Genomic DNA, 19,083 nt, shown 5'->3' with positions numbered 1-19,083 from the left:
TCTTCCCCTCATAAAATCTTGTGAATGGTTTAATGACAAACAAAAGTTATCATCCGATCTGCTTAAACATAGATTATGCAAGGGCTAAATCTGCCTTTTGCAGGTCTTCTTTTAGGCTTGAAATGTTATATAAACTATTAATTAGACATTTATCAACAAAAGATCATAATCAACTCTCGATGGCATCGGATACTCAAGATTTTAACTAGATTAGAATGGTTCATCATTTAAAAATTTAATTTAAAAATGGGAAAGCGAGGCTAAGTCTTGGATATACCAGTACCCTGGTTTCCACTATGCACACATATTGTCAAAACTACAAACAGTGATAACTTCGCTCAGAATGAAGTAATTTGAATGAAATTTTCAATATTTTCATTTCACATTATCTATTTTTGAGCTGTTATAGCAAGAATGGTCAGCTCTTTATTTAAATCTTACATAATTTATCTTCAAATTTGTGGAACAAAGAACTCTATTAAATTTCAACAGTTACTGTTACAGTTATAGCCCTTGTTCACTTTGTAAAATCTTGTGCATGCTTTAGCAGCTGAAGCTATCATATTATCCACTTAAAATTTATATGCATTGTTCGAAGTATTAGCATTAATAACCCTTACAACAATTTCTGATACATACTTAGAGTTATTGTCCTTGATTTTGACAGAATCTTGTCAGCACACCAATTATATGAAACAGTATATAGATTTTGCTCAATTTCAGGCTTTATGGACTACTTGGACGAATTAGCTGCTGTGGGAGTATTTTTTTGTCGCACAGTTATCTATCTTTAAACAGTTTATATATTTAGGCATTTTATTTATGGAAGAAAGGTTGATTAAAACAAGTAAATCTTTAATTATTGTACATTGGAAGTAATTTAAAAATTATATTTGCCCTTTAGACCAGAAGAATTAGGCAGCCAAGAACAAGAATCACAGAAAAGTGAAATAGAAAGTGAATTAAGTATGTTGTCTGAAAGAGAAAGAAGTAAGTCTTTTGGATCATTAAAGTCTTGATGATTGTTATTTTGAGGGATTTATGATGAACTAAAAATTGTCAACATTCAGAATCCTCTGCCTTTGATTATAAACATGATATGCTCAAAACAAGCCACTGCCACCTATAATCATCGCTGAAATCCTTTGATGGATCCCTTTTTTAATTTGATTGAATCCAAGCCAGAAGATTATCTATCGTTGATATTTTGATTTCTTAGTTAAATGTTAAATAATCATTTTATTGGGGATTAAACAAAGAAAATTTAGATATTGTCTGAAAAATATCAAGGATTATCAACTGCTTGAACACCCAACATTATTATTGATAAATGCTAAACACAATTGAATAATGGATTGGTCCGTTTATCTGTCCGACACAAATTTTGGGACGCAATAATTCTGCTTTTAATTGAGGTAGAATGCTTAAACTTGGTTTATTTGAATTAATGAGCCCCGGGTTAATTTTATAAATAGCACATTGATTCAAATAAACAGAAACCAAAATAGTGTATCAATGTAAATCTGTTCATCTAAACTATGATCAAACATTTTATCTTTTACTGGATGGCCGAATGATTAGTGTGCGCACTGTATCATAAGATCTGTCATTTAGTCAACTGGAGTGGTTTCGATTCCCCGGTTGTATGTGACAAGGAGTAGGGTCGCCCGTCCAACCTCATGGGTTTTCTCCATGTCCTATTGCTAAAATCCCCCACAAGCAAGTGAATTATTGTAATAAAATTGAACCATTTGTTAGTCCCAAAATGACCTAGTTTGTGTCGAGTGGATGTTAAACTCCATTTCTCTCTCTCTCTCTCTCTGTTATCATTTACACAAACAAAATTTGTTGAAGAAGGCCAGTATCATGTGACATTCACACTTGCAACTACCCTAAAGTTAACTTGGTCCTGTAATCATTTGAAACCATGTGATTTTTCTTTATTACTGAGTTGTTGTGTTATTTGTTGTATATGACAAAACCATGTAATACATAATAGACACAGAACCTCAGCAACACAAACCTGTTTTCCGTTTATCAGTGTTTGCCTGGCTTAATTTTATATCTACTGGTATGTATTGGTGATGGCGATTCAGATTTGATTGCACAATAATTTTTATACCGATATATATAAAAATGTTTTTTTTTTTTTTAGGAACATTCTTGCGTAAAAATTTAGGAGAACTCACGGCAAAAAGAAGAGAGAAGGTTCAGAATGATAATGTGACAGATGATGATGATGATGAGGAGGATGATGATGATGAACCCAGTGATGACGATGATTTGGATTTACATCTAAAAGATAGCAAATCATTGACAGATGATGGCTTGACTTCTTCAGTGCAAAAACTTAAAACAAATGACACTTTATCTAAAATAGTCACAGACAATGAGAGTTCAAAAACAGTAAAGGATGAAAAGGGGACATAGGGAAAATAAAACTAATTTTCATGTTATTGATCTTGTATTGAATAAAATTTGTTCCCTCGTATATGAGTACTGTAAAACATGAATTTGTTGATAAAGCAACAGGAATCATTTTGACTGAATTTATGTATATTTTTTTTACTTTACTGAGTAAACCACACCACCCAACTTATTTTCATTCTCATTTTATCCTGTTATGTATATGAAACGGAGCGCGAGGTTGGATGGCCGAATGGTTACTGTGTGCGCATTGTATCATAAGGTCTGTCATTGAGTCAACTAGCATGGTTTTGATTCCATGGTTGTATGTGACAAGGAGTAAGGTCACCTGTCCAACCTCATGGGTTTTCTCTGGGTCCTCCCACTGCTAAAGACCACTATGAATAAAGGAATTATTGAAATAAAATTGAACCATATGTTAGTCCCAAAATGACCCAGTTTATGTTGGGTAGACTTTAATCCCCATTTCTCTCTCTCTATATGAAACTGGGGCTTTAATCCTAAAAACCTGAAATCACTAAATTCCCTTAAAATGCATGTACAGGTATTATGAATATTAGATCAAGAGATATTAGTTTTTATGAAAAAGACACCACATAATCAACAAAAGGGCAATGCATTGTCTGTCTTGTGCCCATAAACATTAAAAAGGACAATTTTACTTGATTCTCTAAAATATCAAATTTCTCACTGCTTAATCCACATAAATATGTACTCATATTGATTAGTTAACATTTAAATTAAGATAACAAAATCAAAATACCCTAGATAACCTTCAGGCTTGGATTAAATAAGATTTAAAATAGACCTGTCAATTCTGTTTGCCCACAACAAAATGGCAGCTTATTACATACCGAGCAGCATAGATTGATGAAATTTTAATTCAACATATCTTTGTATATACTAAACAGAATTGGACGAACAGGTTCATCTTTCATAATATTGTAGGTTGCCAGGGATTTATATTGCACTAAAATGACTCAGACTTTAAAACCCTTCCAAAATAAAACAATACATATATGTTCTATATTCATTTATTTGACACAATAGCACTTTTAGTTAACAATTTATACACTATTATTTATCTATATAAAATCAAGTTTTATACAAATAATTTACAATATAGGTGATATATATATATTCAAGACTATGGTTCTTTATACAAACTATTTATCAACATCTAACATTATCAATTCATAAATTATTCTTACAAAGTAAACTTGGCAGCAAATATTGAAGATGAAAATAATCAAAATCCCTGCATGCTCAAAATATCTAATTCCACTAGGTTTTCTCTGTTCAATAATAAAACAGGACATGTCCTCTTTTTATATTTAATATACTTGCATTTATTCACATGCATATGTTTTGATCTCTATTTTTGACTACTATCTAAAGCTATTTAATTTTACTTGGCTTTTTATTTCATTTTTTATAACCGTTTTTTTTCTCCAATGTGCCGACATTAAGGTTTTTTGTAGCATCACTGACACCACTATATATTTGGGAAATATTCCCCATTTTTTGCTGGATTGCTTCCCTTATTGTTAGTTTGTTTTCTTTTTGAGTGAAGCCTGTATCTCTACAGGCCCGGGACTGTACAGCACAGTGGATGCTAACAGCTGAACTCCTGATCCATTCACTTGATTTGATACGTTTATTGTTTGATTTGTCTGTGTGATTTGTCTGTGGGGTTGTCTTGTGTAATTGTTTGTGTGGTGCGGTCCTCCATGCACTTGTTCGAAGATAATTATTTCAAAATGTTCTTAGGTTATCAAAGACAACTATGTTAGTAAAAAATAAAACACCCCCGTATATAGTAAAATATTGTATATATAATACTAATAGTTTTACTTCCTATATTTGTCTATGTGTTCCCTGTTATATTGTAACTACCAAAGGCCTATTTGAACATCTTAGTGCCAAGCTTATGCTTTGAGCTGTTTGTCAAATTGACACATTTTCTAAACATAACTGGCAAGATTGTGAAAAAGCCAATGTAGTGTAAGCCGTTATATGAAGTTTATACTGGATACAAACCAGTATATCTCATGATTATAAACACAATACAATCACATGATACATGCTTGCCGAGTTTGGAGTCGTACAAAGCACACATATTCTGTTGCTGCAATTCCACATAAATCCATAAGTTACACTTGGGTAATAGACTTCAGTCAAACAGCTTGACAATGAAAAACCAGCATTAGATTGTTCTGACACATTCGCTGCTAAAATATTTATTTGTCACGACACTCGCTGTATCTCCTTGCAAATTGTTCATATTTATAAAACCTTGTGGTTCACTTTTTAAGGATTAACATAAATTTAGATAAGTATTTCTATAAGTTCACTGTGTTATAACCATTGTTCTGATGTACTAGCGGAGATATCCATTAATTTCCAGGCAGCTTGTGGATCTAATTCTTCCTGATCTCGACATAAAGCCCATACATATAATATCTTCATTATTTTATCCTGAAATAATCAAATCAATACCAGAATATAATCCTCGAGTGGTATTCAGAGATTGAGCACAATAAAAAAAAAAACAACAAAATTATGTGGAAAACAATCACTGTTTTGTACACATGTAGCTAGGCACCATGTTTGGACAAGTGTTCTCTTATCATTTCCAAGCACAGATGATAGTAAACTAAAGGGTAATATATATAGTGATACAATAGGGGGCCATATGTGCTTGAAACGTTGTGTTTTGTGTGAACAAACCAGTGATTGTTTTCCGTAAAAATTATGGTTTTCAATACAACAAATACCAGCGACAATTTTTAATCAAACTACCCCAATATTTGTATTATCTACATTTATGTACTAAATTCAGGATACTGTACTGCAACACAAAAGAGGCATAATTAAGAATGAGCCAATTTTTGTTCAAAAATGAACATTTTCTACTTCGTCACATTCATGCGCTTTAGATCATATGGCCTATCATTGAGACAAGTGGCGTGGTTTCTATCCAAAGCCTGTACATGACCAGGAGTAGGGTTGCCTGCCCAACCCCTAAGGTTTTCTTTTCCTCTTAGAGTTAAAAAGACTCTTACGTCATGTGAATTATTGAAATAAACTTTTATATGTTAGTCCCGAGATGACTTAGTTTGTGTCAAGTGGATTTTAAACCCCATTTATCTAGCTTCCTCATTTGTCAAAAGTTTAGCAATATTAAACAATTACTTACAGGATCTCCTTCTTTAACCTCTCCCTTTGAATTTCGCACTGCTAAGATTTGTTGTGAATTAAAACTGATAATTAAAACGGGACCCTGATCCATTATTTTACCAGCAACAACCTATCAAATTTAAATAACATTTAAATCAACAGTAAACATAAATACAGGTTAACAATGGCATAATAACAAGATGTAATGGATTCAGTTTGTGGTCTAAGGGGAGATAATATGACGTTAAGGTATGAAAACACAGTTACCTCCCCTTATATAGTAATCAATCCAAAATTTGAAATCGATTGATCAGTACTGTCAATCTATTTATTTATAAATATGTGAAGTTAAATAGAACAGATAAATCAGTGTGTAAAATAACGATTTAAACTCACATCAACATTGCTGATATCCAAGATTTTGGAGTCAAATCTATATCCAGCTTGTTTAGCTGCTTTAATAGGATGTGCTAGAGTATTATACGGCTGTAAAAAAGAATAATATTTTAAAGTAATATGGTTGAAGATATTGCTTCAAGCTCTGTATTCTTGTGACAATGTCCAATCAGAGTATAAATCTGGGGAGCAACGAAAACTTAAAACACAGATAAGCCTCACTCTACATTCAGTAATTCAGTATTACTAATCTCTTTTTAGATATTTGTGTATTGCTGTTAAAAATAAATTGCTGATATGCCATTATCCTGCATTTATGGGTAACAAAATAAAATACACTACTCACTGCTTCATGACACCAATCTTTTAACACTTCTAAATCACCTCTAATAATGGCCTGAAAATAGTCAAATAATTCACAATAACTGACACAAGTAAAAACAGAAAATCTGATGTCCCCTCTGCAATCCCAAAATAAATAGACAACACATATAAAGTAATTGCACATTTATCTAGTGTAACTATACACTAAGTTGATATGGTGAAACTATACACTAAGTTGATGTGGTGAAACTATACACTAAGTTGATGTGGTGAAACTATACACTAAGTTTCATTACTCTCCCTTCATTCGAATCAAAGTTATCGTGTCCTAAAGCATCGATTAATGAAATTGCTTAGCTCTGCTTAGCCATGCAAAAAACATTAATGCTCATCACTGAACTCGATCAAGGCATTCCCCTAATGAACACCCACTCCACCTTTGAACATTCTAGGTCAATTAGAACCAGAGTTATTGTGTCCCAAAAAGTGCAACAGACAGACCCTTGCTTTCTTCAAAATAGGCACATATGAATGACATACCTCTAAAACATTAGGAATAATTTCTTTTTCACACATTCTAACAAATCTTTCTTTTTCAAATGAAGGATCTATTTTACAGATTTCTGTTAAAACTTCAGACATTTCTGTTTTTGAAAACATTCCACCTGTAGAAAAAAATCAATACAAGTTTCAGTATTTTAATAAAGTCATTCAGTATTTTAATAAAGTCATTTCATAATCATATCCTTGTTGATCAATGACTTATTTTATGATTAGATAAGTCTTCTAAACACATGCATATAAAGAACAAGTGCTGACATTCATAAAGCTAAAATGGTATTAAATAGCTTAGAAATAGATGAGAGTGATAGGATTTTGTTTTATCACTACTATAATATCATCACTCACCAAAAACTTGTCCTACTTTATCTGTAAAACCTCTTGTAACACGAACTAACATATGATCACTTTCATCATAACGCGTCTTTAGATCAAACATTTCTGAAATATAAACAGTGGAAATTTTTATTTCAAAGAAATATAAACAGTGAAATTTGCATTTTCTAGAAATATAAACAGTGAAATTTGTACTCTCAAGAAATATAATAGTAAAATTTGTATTCTCTAGAAATATAAATAGTGAAATTTGTTTTTTCTAGAAATATAAATGTGACCCCCCACAGCATACTGAGTCACAATGAGGAAATTTTGAAAACTGAGTTATTGTTATTTTCACATTCTCCAACTCATTGCCTTCAATTTGATGTATAGTTTGTTTGAATTGGGCAAAAATTGACTGAGCTGTGTCCATTAGAAGCTACCCAACTCACGAAAGTAAGTTTTGAGAAAAAGCAAGTCCAAGATTTGGTATGTTCCAAAACAAAATCCCATAGCAACCAGGCCATTTATCTGCTGTTTTGTCGTTGAATATATCTTTCCATGGGTTTTCAGGGGTGCTGAAGACGATAATCGTAGTAAAAATTTGATCCGACTATTTCCGCAATTTATTTGCTATATTTTGTCGTTTAATATGTTTTTTATTTAGGATTTCAAGGGTGCTGACGACGAAAATCGTAATAAATGCACTCCTTTCGTAACGAAACATGCACAACACATACGGCATAATATTCACATGATAGTGTTATACTGAAGAACAATCTATACATTAGTAGTCTGTTGTGTATAATATAACTTTAGTGAGATTAACTCAGTTAATCTCATCAATTAATTAGCACCTTAGTGCCAACTAGTGGTCAGGAGATTAAGATTGTTGATTGGATAATCATCAAAGAAGCTGCCACAGCTGTAGCATGTTCATTTAACACGTGAATTAAAATAAGATTTTGCGTGTACGATAGGTCTATTATTATTTTCAGGTACCGTGACGTTATCAAAATATGAGTCCCTATAGAAATGTCAATTTCATAGTCAAGAAATGCTTACGTTCACTTTCGTGCATTTTGGCTTTGATGTAAATATCAACATTATTCAGAGGATACTCAATGGCAAACTGAGAATCATCATATTTCGGCTCGATGGTCGTTCTCATTTTTTCGACCCATTGTGATAAGAGAATTTTAAACAATAATATCCCAGATGCATTCCTTACTTTGCATGCCGTATGAAGAAGCGACGGTAAACGGAATTCAGCTATCAATAAAATTCGCTTCGAAAAGAAAATTATTGGCCATTTTGTTTATTTCCATTTAAGGCATATAGATTATTTTTTTAAAGATGATATGAGATATCAAATAATCACCACTGGGATTAATTATTCGGAGTAATTAATGAGTTGTCGACGGCTTTATCATTGACCCGTGACAGTTGATTAGTAATAGTATTACTCAATGACACACACCCGCTTGTCGATTAATTTACATCATCAGCCACGTGGTTTCGATTAACACTCAACGGCAATCTCTACGATCAGAATTTTTTTTTTTTCTGCCACTTATCAGAGTGAATCGCATGTAAGTACCCAAAAACATTATCGCCAAAACCAAATATTTATGGATAATGTCTTGCACGCGGTGTCTGGGCCAATCAGCAAAGGAGTTGTGTGGACAGCATGGCAACAGGCGGAGTTTATTTATATTTTTGGAGGGTTTTAAAACTTGATTGTATCCGTTCAAAATCAATTCATCGACAATATTTTGATCATATTTATAAACTAGAGATGTCCCGCTTTACAACGATGCCAATTGTTATGCAAGAGGAATGACCGGTCGTCCCGCTGCGAGCAAAGACAAATAACTAATTTCGCCGAGAATTTTAAGAAATAGGACAGATTTAAGAATACGGTACTCTTACAAAACGTTCAAATACAGGTGTTTTAAAATGTTTTATTGCTATTTTGATCTTCTGTGTCGATAGATAGTATATTTATAGACTCATTTTTGTGAAAATCTCAATTTCTTTCAAAATCAATATTTTCACTTATTTTGTCTTTATCTCATTATTGATTCTCGCGCATTTCGACTCATTTAGATGCGGCCGGTCACAAATAATAAAATTTGTATTTTCTAGAAATATAAACAGTAAAATTTGTATTTTCTAGAAATAGAAACAGTGAAATTTGTACTCTCTAGAAATATAAATAGTGAAATTTGTTTTTTCTAGAAATGTAAATAATGAAATTTGTATTTTCTAAAAATATAAACAGTAAAATTTGTATTTTCTAAAAATATAAACAGTAAAATTTGTATTTTCTAGAAATATAAACAGTGAAATTTGTATTTTCTAGAAATATAATATTAAGTGCAGGAGAACCACACGATGTATAAAACCAAAAAGAAACCCAGAATACAAAAACAAACACATAAAACACATTTTTTTTTTGATTGACACAGAAGATGACATTTGTATATTTAACTATATAGTTGCCTACACACAGACACCATAAAAGTAAACATTAATTTACTTACTATTTACATATTGATTATTGTCTTTGAAATTTTGCCAACTTTGATAAAATTTTGAATCTTTATGTAAAACCATCCCTGTATATTTAACTATATAGTTGCCTACACACAGACACCATAAAAGTAAACATTAATTTACTTACTATTTACATATTGATTATTGTCTTTGAAATTTTGCCAACTTTGATAAAATTTTGAATCTTTATGTAAAACCATCCCTGTTGATTCACTGAAAGAAAAATTAATAAATGAATATCTTATTAGTTGATCAAGTGTACTGCATAGTTGGGCATTCGCTTGTCTAAATAAATTTACAATGAGTGATAAAAATTTATTTTATATAATAATCATGTTACAAAAATTAAGTCTACATATACATACTCATCTGCTTCAAACTGCTTGTCATCTTTAGAATAGCCAGATCTATCTGTACGTTTCCGTAATTTTACTAAAAAATAAGAATAAAATTAATTTCAAACCCTGACAATTACTGTAATGTGCTAGACTTGATATATATTCTAATATGGGAAAAAAATTGAACAAATAAATTAATGTCCCAATGTGACATTTTAAGCAATAGAAATCACCTGCAAACTACATTATTGTGAAAGATGAATCTCTAATAGAAATATCAGTCACAATCTCGTTCAGTATTTACAGAGATATGTGGAATTGAAATTTCATCTATCTATGCTGCTCGAGCATAACAAGACCCGGCCATCTTTCATTGGTAGCAGAGAAACCTGATGGTTCTAGTTTAAATCTGATTGAACCCAAGCCAGGAAATTATCTAGCGTTGGTATTTTGACTTTATTTTCTTAATTAAACGTTAAATCTGAATACACATTTAGTGTCTATTAAGCCGTGAGAAATTTGATATTTTAGTGAAAATTAAATGGTTATCATGAAACTAATATCATGAAGGTAATTTTATTCTATATGGTGCTCTGAAATCATTGCTGATCGATTTTGGTGATTTAAAATTATAGATAATGTGTAAATCCCCCCTGTTAACAGATAAAAGATAGAAACCATGGTGGCTGACAATACCTGGTGCTTTATATGTTTTAGCTCGAGCTAATGTCACTTCATCAAATTCTTCTTTTACTGCTTTTACACCCTAAAAATAACCCATTTGTTACCAAGTTATTAAAATGCATATAGATGTATAATGCGTTCAAAATCTTTCATAAGTTTGAAAGTAAACAGAAAGGTAACTCTGCAATTTCAGTTTTGATAGGGTCCTTTCTTAATCTAAGTCCCTGCATTTTGAATTTCCTTAAACTCAATCCTTGCGATTTGAATTTTGATAAGAGTCCTTCTCTACACTCAATCCTTGCAATCTGAATTTTGATAGGGTCTTTCCTTATGAAACCAATCCCTGCAGATTTCAACAAATATCCAACATGAACTAAGATATATAGACAGACAAATAAATGCAGGTAACAAAAATATGTGTCTAATCCAAATCCGGGAGAATAATTCAAATAACCACGTTCACTTCTCCAAAATTGCTTAATAACAATAACGGTACACACATATTGGTAAATTCAATATATAACACTTATCATCCTGTCACCAAGACAACAATATGATATTATGCAATACTAACCTGAGAAATACTTTGAAATGTTGAACTCTGCCCTATATCCTGACCTTTTTTAGAAATACTATCAGCAGCTTTACCAGCAGTTTTACCCAATTCATCAGTTATATCTCTGCCTTTTTTAATAAATTCTGTTTTTTGAACCTCTTCCATTGTCTATGAAAAAAGAAACAAGTTTTAATACATGATTACTAGCTTACGGGAAGGGTAAAAAAAACAACTTTAAAATAATAAAATTTCTATAATACTGACTTTATCAATCCAGTAATAATGGTAACAGCTACCTACTTATATCAAGGTTTAGGAAAAAATTTAGATGCACCTCTTTAAATGAAATGAAATGGGGTTTAACGTCCTACTGTTCTGCTCCTATACTGGGCTAATGAAGACAAGCATACACCATACAGTGTGCTATGAGGGAAATTTTGCCCGGGCAGCGGCACTATCGCCTACACTTATATCGAATTCCAACTGCCAAGGGATCTTTTACGTGCATTCCAATGTATACACAGGACCTCGGTTTTCCGTATCATCCGAAGGACTAGACAGCTGTCCTTGTCAAGCCCTACGTTCTACATCACTGACAGGGGGAAACCACTTCGGAAAATCCAGATGAACTTTGTCGGCCAATCGAACACCCGACCTCCAGGCTAGCGATCCAGCGTCTTAACCACCTAGCCACCGTGGCTCCCGCACCTCTTTAAGCTCCACCCTTACTCGATTAACTGTTGTCAATACTACCAAATCTTTAAATATGGCATCCTCATGGTTAAAAGTTTTTTTAGTAAATCTGTAAAATTTGTTAATTCTGTGTAGCAATGTTAACTGTTAATTGTGTTTCTACCCCTGTCAGTTCTGGGTTTCTTTTATTTAATCTGGCATGTGATCTATTAGAAATAGATGTACCATCTCCTTTAATATGAGCAAGTTGATGACTGGCACTAATCTTAAATTATTCTTAACTATAATTAGATGATACTAACAAATATCAGTAGTAAACAATGAGATATCCATTCATTAGATTAATATAATGATGTCTGTACAGTAAATTGTACATACAGTGGACTCTGTCACATCCAACATCGTACGGGATCGTTACAATATTTCGGATCACACAGCGTGTCGGAATACCAAGCTTTTTCCAAAACCGGAAATACTGTAACTTCGAAAATCGGAAGTATTTTTATATTGTAGCTTCGAATCACCAGAATGCTATTCCCTTTAAAAATGATAAACCTTTCTGTACTTTCAAAATTTTATTACATTAAATAATTAACAAACTTCTGTTTAAATTCATCTTTACGCATTAATATGTCTGACACTGTAGCTCGGCCAATTGAATACTTAACGGCTAATTCCTTCTGCTATAAGTTGCCGCTTTACATCTAATGTCAAATCTGTTCGGGCACGCTTTGCAGGACGTTCAGACATTTTGAATACAATAATGTATAATGATTCTTCAATCGCGACAATTTTTATATAATGTCGCGGTATTTGACATGAGTAACTAAAATCAAATACCAAGTGCACTCTTACAAGAGATTATAAACTGTAAAATAATCAACAAAGAATTTAAAAACATTATCAAAGTAATCAACACAGACCGGCGCTTGCGAGTTTTAATCTCACCGATAATTGATTGGTGATTGCTTGTTAATCTTTTCTGGCTTCACACCCATTGAGTTTTAATCTCACCGATAATTGGATGCTTCACACCCACCGTTTGAAGTATGGATTATACGGTGTCGATTCAATGGAAATTATGTGACGGAACGGCTGATTGATGTCGTAATCCGGAACATACAGAATCCGGATTTACCAGCGATTTTTTGGCTGAAGTAATAAGGAAATAAATCGGGACATGAAAATCATGTCGGATGTCACAGCAATCCGGAGTGATCGGACATCGGATGTGACAGAGTCCACTGTACTTAAAACACATTCTAGACTTTTAAGAATTTATTGAATGACCAGGCAGTCAAATAGAAATTACTAGATTTAAAATCACCACAATATTATAGGTACATATTCAACATGTTTACTCTCCAGCCTAAAAACAAACCTACCTCTGAAAATTTTCCTTTAATATCTTCGAGAGTTTTTTTTATAACCGTTGAACCTTTCTTAGTTTCAGCCTCTATGGAATCCTAAAAGTCGATAGAAAAAGCATTATTAAATATAGTATCAGAATACACTGAACAGCAGATAAATAAAATAACTTTTCAAATAACAGGAAATTAATTTCAATATAATAAATGTATTATGAATTTCCGCTTAAAACTAAACAAATTAGAAGTATCTCATTGCTATCAAATAAGAACTACCATTGCTATGTTATCACCATTGATTACTTTCTTTTGTATGGTGATAATGATTTAACAACACTATCTACCCTTTACACTAGACACATGTAACATAGAATATGTAAAAGATCTAAAAATACTTACAAATTTCTGTCTAGCCTTTTGGATAGCTTCTGATTGTTCTAATTTTGATGTTTCTTGTTTGAACTTACTCAAACTCTCCTGAAGAAAAAATACACAAAATTATAAATGCTATTTTGTAGAGTTAATTATAACAGAAATATATTGATTATTCATGCAAAACAAGAATGAGCTAATGGTAGGCCTATCCCTGAAAATCTAGTCCAAATTTGACTGTTTGAATTTATGATGATATGCCTATTAAAGCATAGATGGCACCTCCTAGTTTTTCTTTTAATTTTGAACAGTTCAATTTCCACAGCAATATCAACCTAAACAATTATTACAAACCATAAAGTAATACAAGGATAGTTTCCTTATCTATAATCCTATATATTACTCAAATATTGTTTTGTAAACAATAGGCCAACATTTGTTACTTAACCACCTTTGTAATAAATTTATGTTTCACTAAAAGCTGATGGATTACATTGGTGTAATGTTTAGATATATATTCTGATGTTTGGGCTTTTTGACTTAGGCGTTTCAAGTGCCCCCAAAAACTTTCAGATTTTTGATGGTATTTTCCTATAGTACTTAACGGAAAATGTTGTGCCATAAAAAGAGGTGTATTAGGATTGTAGACCCAAAGCCATGCAGGTGGTATCATAGTGTCACGACGGCTGCAACATGCACAACACTAGACACTATATGGAATGCTTTTTGTTTTAAAACTCCAAAAACAGTGTCCATATTGCAGCATTTCATACACTTTTATAATTATGGCTGCAACATGTAAAACACTGGGAACCATATGGAATGCTTTTGGTGGCAATGTTACATCATTTTATACACTTTCATAATAAAAGTTTCAGTGACCAATACATTTCAAACTGAACAGCATTTGTTGTGAAATGGTATTTTATACAATATGATCTAGTTACAACTATACCTTCATTTCTTTGTTTCTTGCCAACTCATCTTTGATATTTGTTATTAAATCTTGAAAGAATCCCCTCTTTTTACCATCACTAGACATAAACCTGACAGGCTGAAAAAAAAAACCACATTCAATTTAAGACAAAAAATTTTGATTTTCAAATTTAATTTTTGGTACAGGATAGACTGTCATTTTCATTGCTTAATGAATTAAAGCACAATTTTATGATTACTTGCAAGAAATCAATTAAGCCCTAATAATTATTCTGGGTTCATATGAAGACGATCAAAACTAATGCCATTTGAATTAATTCAGCCTCTTATTATCAAATAAGATTTTCTATGATTAAAATTGTACAAATCTTAAATACATTTTCCCCTAGGTTTCAAGAAGCTTGCAAATTCCAATGATTAACAAAAAGTACACAAACACTTCGGGATGGTATAAAAATAAGCATTTTTGACAGTAAACAGTGACTTTAAAGACACTGTAATTTGCCCATGACCAGCCTCTTTTGGTTGGAATTCCAGCGCTATATAAGACGATTATTATTATTAACACAATACATGTACATGTCCTCTACTGGTCCTTACACATTTTGCAATGCATGTATTTATGAGACTAATAGCCTACTGTGAATACATTTCTGTGCATATTTAATCCAAACATGAACAGATGAAATAAATTCTGTAAAACTATGTAGCAACTCAAATAAATCAAAACTTCAAAACAAAAGATATTTGGAAAACAAAGGGCCATAATTAAGGAAAAACTTAACAAAACCCCTTGAAGCTCGAACTTGATCTGTATAATTGTAACTCAGCTAATCAATAGCAGTTATCAAATTTCAATCAAATATCTCAAAGGTGAAAACAAAAATGATGGACAGACAAGTTAGTCCCTCCCTCTTATTTCACCCGGTAAGAGACTAATAATTAATGCTTACCTGATGATATGAGTATTGGATTAATACTGGTGAGGAAATGACATCATGAATACAGGGCGATGAAAGCCAACTGTGTGATTTGATTTTATTATGACTATAATGTGTTGATAAATTACTAATTTGATATTGACTAACTGCATAACTGGTTACTCTTGTATTTATAGCCTGTAATTAAAGTATATTAATGAGGTTACAGTGTCACTTTTTGAAAAGAACAACCTCCACCATTTTCTAAAATTTGTCCATACATAAAACATATAAAATATCAGCTGTACCATATATGGTAATCCACAAACTCGACTTTAAGTCGTATAACAAACTTAAATAATTACACTTTTGACTGAATCCTTTGAGGAAATTTTTTTTTGCATTAGTGATTAGAACAGGGATCTTAATCCATTTTGAAACCAACTGCCAGAATTGGGTCGAATTGGATCAAATGAGGTCCTGGTATAGGAAATAGTGTAATTAGACCTATAAGCTCCCATTAACTTTTATATAATAACCAGATTTCAACAAAAATAATTCCTTTCTGAAAATTTTCCATATTTAATTCAAATACCGGCTGGTTTGAAGTTCAAGTCAGTAATATTCATGAATGAATTACTGTCTTCATTTACTTGATAGATAAACTGATACGTAACTTGCAAAGTTTTTATTCATTCATGGATGATAATTGAAATTGCCATAGCCTTAATTAATGACATTATTTTCAAAAATAATTTCGTCAGCATGTGTTTAAAATAAAAAAGCATCAAGGTAAACACCTTTTATAACTAAATCGTGAAATGCTGGTTTATTGACCTAATACCAGCCAATGCATCGCGTGACATCGGGAATCAGCAAGCATTGGAGATCTTGACGGAAAAATATATCATTAATAACTGTTTCTCGGGATATTCCGTGTTCTATCAGAGGATTATTTAATGGCTATTTAAATTTAACTAACAAATGGTCAGTCAAACATCAAATGTATGATCCAATTATTATTTTAATATCTACCTGGAATCCCGAGATTCACAGTCCATGCCGAGATGTCTTCATTCGCCATGTGGCTTACTTAGTTATTTTCACAAAGGAAACTTGCTGGACCTGTTATGAATAACAGGTTTTTTTTTTCTTTTACCGATTTATCAAAATTATCATTAAATGTGCTAAGTACTTGGATTATGAAGCAGATCGCTGATTCTCACTAAGACTAAGGTATGACTTTTATTGTCGCCGACAGGCAAGTTGATTGTCGAGATTGACAATATTTTTTGCTACCAGTATATTATTCCTGATTATTTTCTTTGACGGGTGTCAAGTTAAACTATTAGACATCCAGGTGCTGCCAGGAGAGCGAGAGTGACTGCCCTCCTTTTAAGCGAAGGCCTGTAATTATGGTTTATGATATAGGGCCTATGTCAGGCAAATATTATTAGTAAATTTGTCTGTGTTGATCATATCAATTCTAATAAATTTATCATGATACTTCGACATTTATATAAGTCTGCATTAGATGCCAAGGACACCTCAATTACATCACTTTATAAATCACGACGTACGTGACTGATGGCAAATATGAATCTTCAGATGAAAAATCTTTGGCACCTCATTGTGTAATACAGAAAAAAAACCAAGCCCGATGTACGCTCTAATAAGTAGTTAAGTTGTATCATACTGTTTCCATTATAAACATATCTAATACCTTGTAAAGTAACTTTTTTCGGCAAGAAATCAAAAAACTTCGACACATGGTCGCCATGATGGAGGACTTTATTAAACTTCATTTGTAAAGTTTTTTCCAAGAAAGACAATCGTTATATTTGGAGTTACCTCCCATTAAATAAATTTTTAAATAAGGATAATTATTATAATAGTAATTACTGCGTTACGATTAATTTGGTTAAGACCATAGAGTTATAAATAGAAGTTTATGGTATAAATCTATGGTTAAGACCTATATTTTTAACATCCGTGAATAAAAAGGAGATTTGTATAAATTCCCACTCCTCTGCCAGAGACATTCTAACCCCCTCGTGTATTAAAATAGGCTATAATGGTTAAAAAAAAAAAAAAAAAAAAATGAAATCCCATAATTAACCCTTCTCGCCGATGAAATTTTTAAATAAAATGGATGTGATGTTTTCAGTTCTATTTAACAAAATCAGGTTCTAACTAGCTTTTGTTTTGAAATAGGCCAGGAAAAAAAAAAAAAATGAAATCCCGTCCTCCCATAACCCTTCTCACCGGTGAAATTTCTAAATGCCGACCGTTATAAATCTGATGTTGTTAGGTTGGCCCATCCACAGAGATACAGATTTTCAACTTTTGCCGGGGAGTACACAGTACGTACTTTATTTCTGCCCCCCACTTCTTGTCTGTGGTGTAGAACGGAGGGCTTGGCAAGCGACAATGTATAGTCTTTCGGATGGGACAAAAAACCGAGGTCACGTGGACACATTGGCGTGCACGTAAAAGAACCGTTGGAAGTCGATATAAGAGTAAGCCAAATAACACACACGTTTTGTTATCCGTTAATAGTGTGTTATTTAATAATGTCCCAATTACTAAATGCCATTCAAAGAATATAAAAGTAGTCTGTGGACAAAATTTCCGTCACAGCACACTGCATGGCGCCTGTCCGTTTTTATTAGCCCAGTCGGAGCAGAATACAGTAGGAAGCTAAGCCCCATTTCATTTCATTTATTTTTGTTTTGCGACACATAATTAGTCAATTTGTTCTTAAGTTTGTTATAAATGTACTTCAAGTGGGTACGGAAAATGGCTTAAGACATTCAGTGTACCAGCATACATGACACATTCAGGGACATCCTTACTCCTGCCCTTCTGATGATGTCCTCTTGCATAATTGAATGTACATGTTTTATAAAATTTGGGTGGACGAATAGTTTAACGCATGTGCTTAAGATCATAAGGTCTGTTATTGAGTCAAGTGGCGTGGTTCCGATTCCTTACTATATGACAAGGAGTTGGCTCGCCTGTTCAACCTCGTGGAATTCCCCCCCCCCCACCCCACCCCCACACCCACTTATTAATTATTATTGAAATAGAATTGAACCATACGTTAGTCCCGAAATGACCCAATTCTCTCTCTCTCTCTCTCTCTCTCTCTCATGAAAATTCTATTCTTATTTATTGATCGGATAGAATATAAAATGAACGTTTTATTTGATAAAATTGTATGTGGTCGGTTCTCTTTGGTTTTGTATGTAGACATGACTTCTATGACTTTATTTTACAAAAATCCTCTTTATTTCACCTTTTTGTTACTAAAAAGAGCCCCATATCATATAACTTGATCAAATGTTTTAGTAATGAAAACATTGAGTTTGTTCAGAAAGTCCTTATATCGTAATGAATGACGCAACAGTTTTAAAATTAGTCATTGTTAAAACGTCACACGAATTCAATTG

At 32.5% G+C, this 19,083-nt stretch overlaps 1 protein-coding gene across 1 annotated transcript; it reads right to left on the bottom strand.

Moving 5' to 3' along the window:
- Positions 1 to 5,252: 5,252 nt before the first annotated feature.
- LOC126818034 (mitochondrial import inner membrane translocase subunit TIM44) lies at positions 5,253 to 17,417 on the bottom strand. The gene is made up of 15 exons (XM_050545209.1): positions 17,355 to 17,417; positions 15,665 to 15,829; positions 14,731 to 14,829; positions 13,803 to 13,880; positions 13,422 to 13,502; positions 11,362 to 11,511; positions 10,800 to 10,869; positions 10,131 to 10,197; positions 9,893 to 9,978; positions 7,237 to 7,329; positions 6,868 to 6,992; positions 6,350 to 6,400; positions 6,004 to 6,093; positions 5,623 to 5,737; positions 5,253 to 5,278 (listed from the first exon to the last, which is right to left on the bottom strand). Exons 1-15 carry the CDS (start codon positions 17,409 to 17,411, stop codon positions 5,253 to 5,255), a joined length of 1,353 nt encoding a protein of 450 aa, XP_050401166.1. The 5' UTR covers positions 17,412 to 17,417.
- Positions 17,418 to 19,083: the final 1,666 nt, after the last annotated feature.

The sequence above is a fragment of the Patella vulgata genome, chromosome 4, assembly GCF_932274485.2.
Source record: "Patella vulgata chromosome 4, xgPatVulg1.2, whole genome shotgun sequence".
NCBI lineage: Eukaryota > Metazoa > Mollusca > Gastropoda > Patellidae > Patella > Patella vulgata.
The sequence above is the reverse complement of the archived record's forward strand: the minus strand, read 5'-3'. Positions and strand labels throughout refer to the sequence as shown.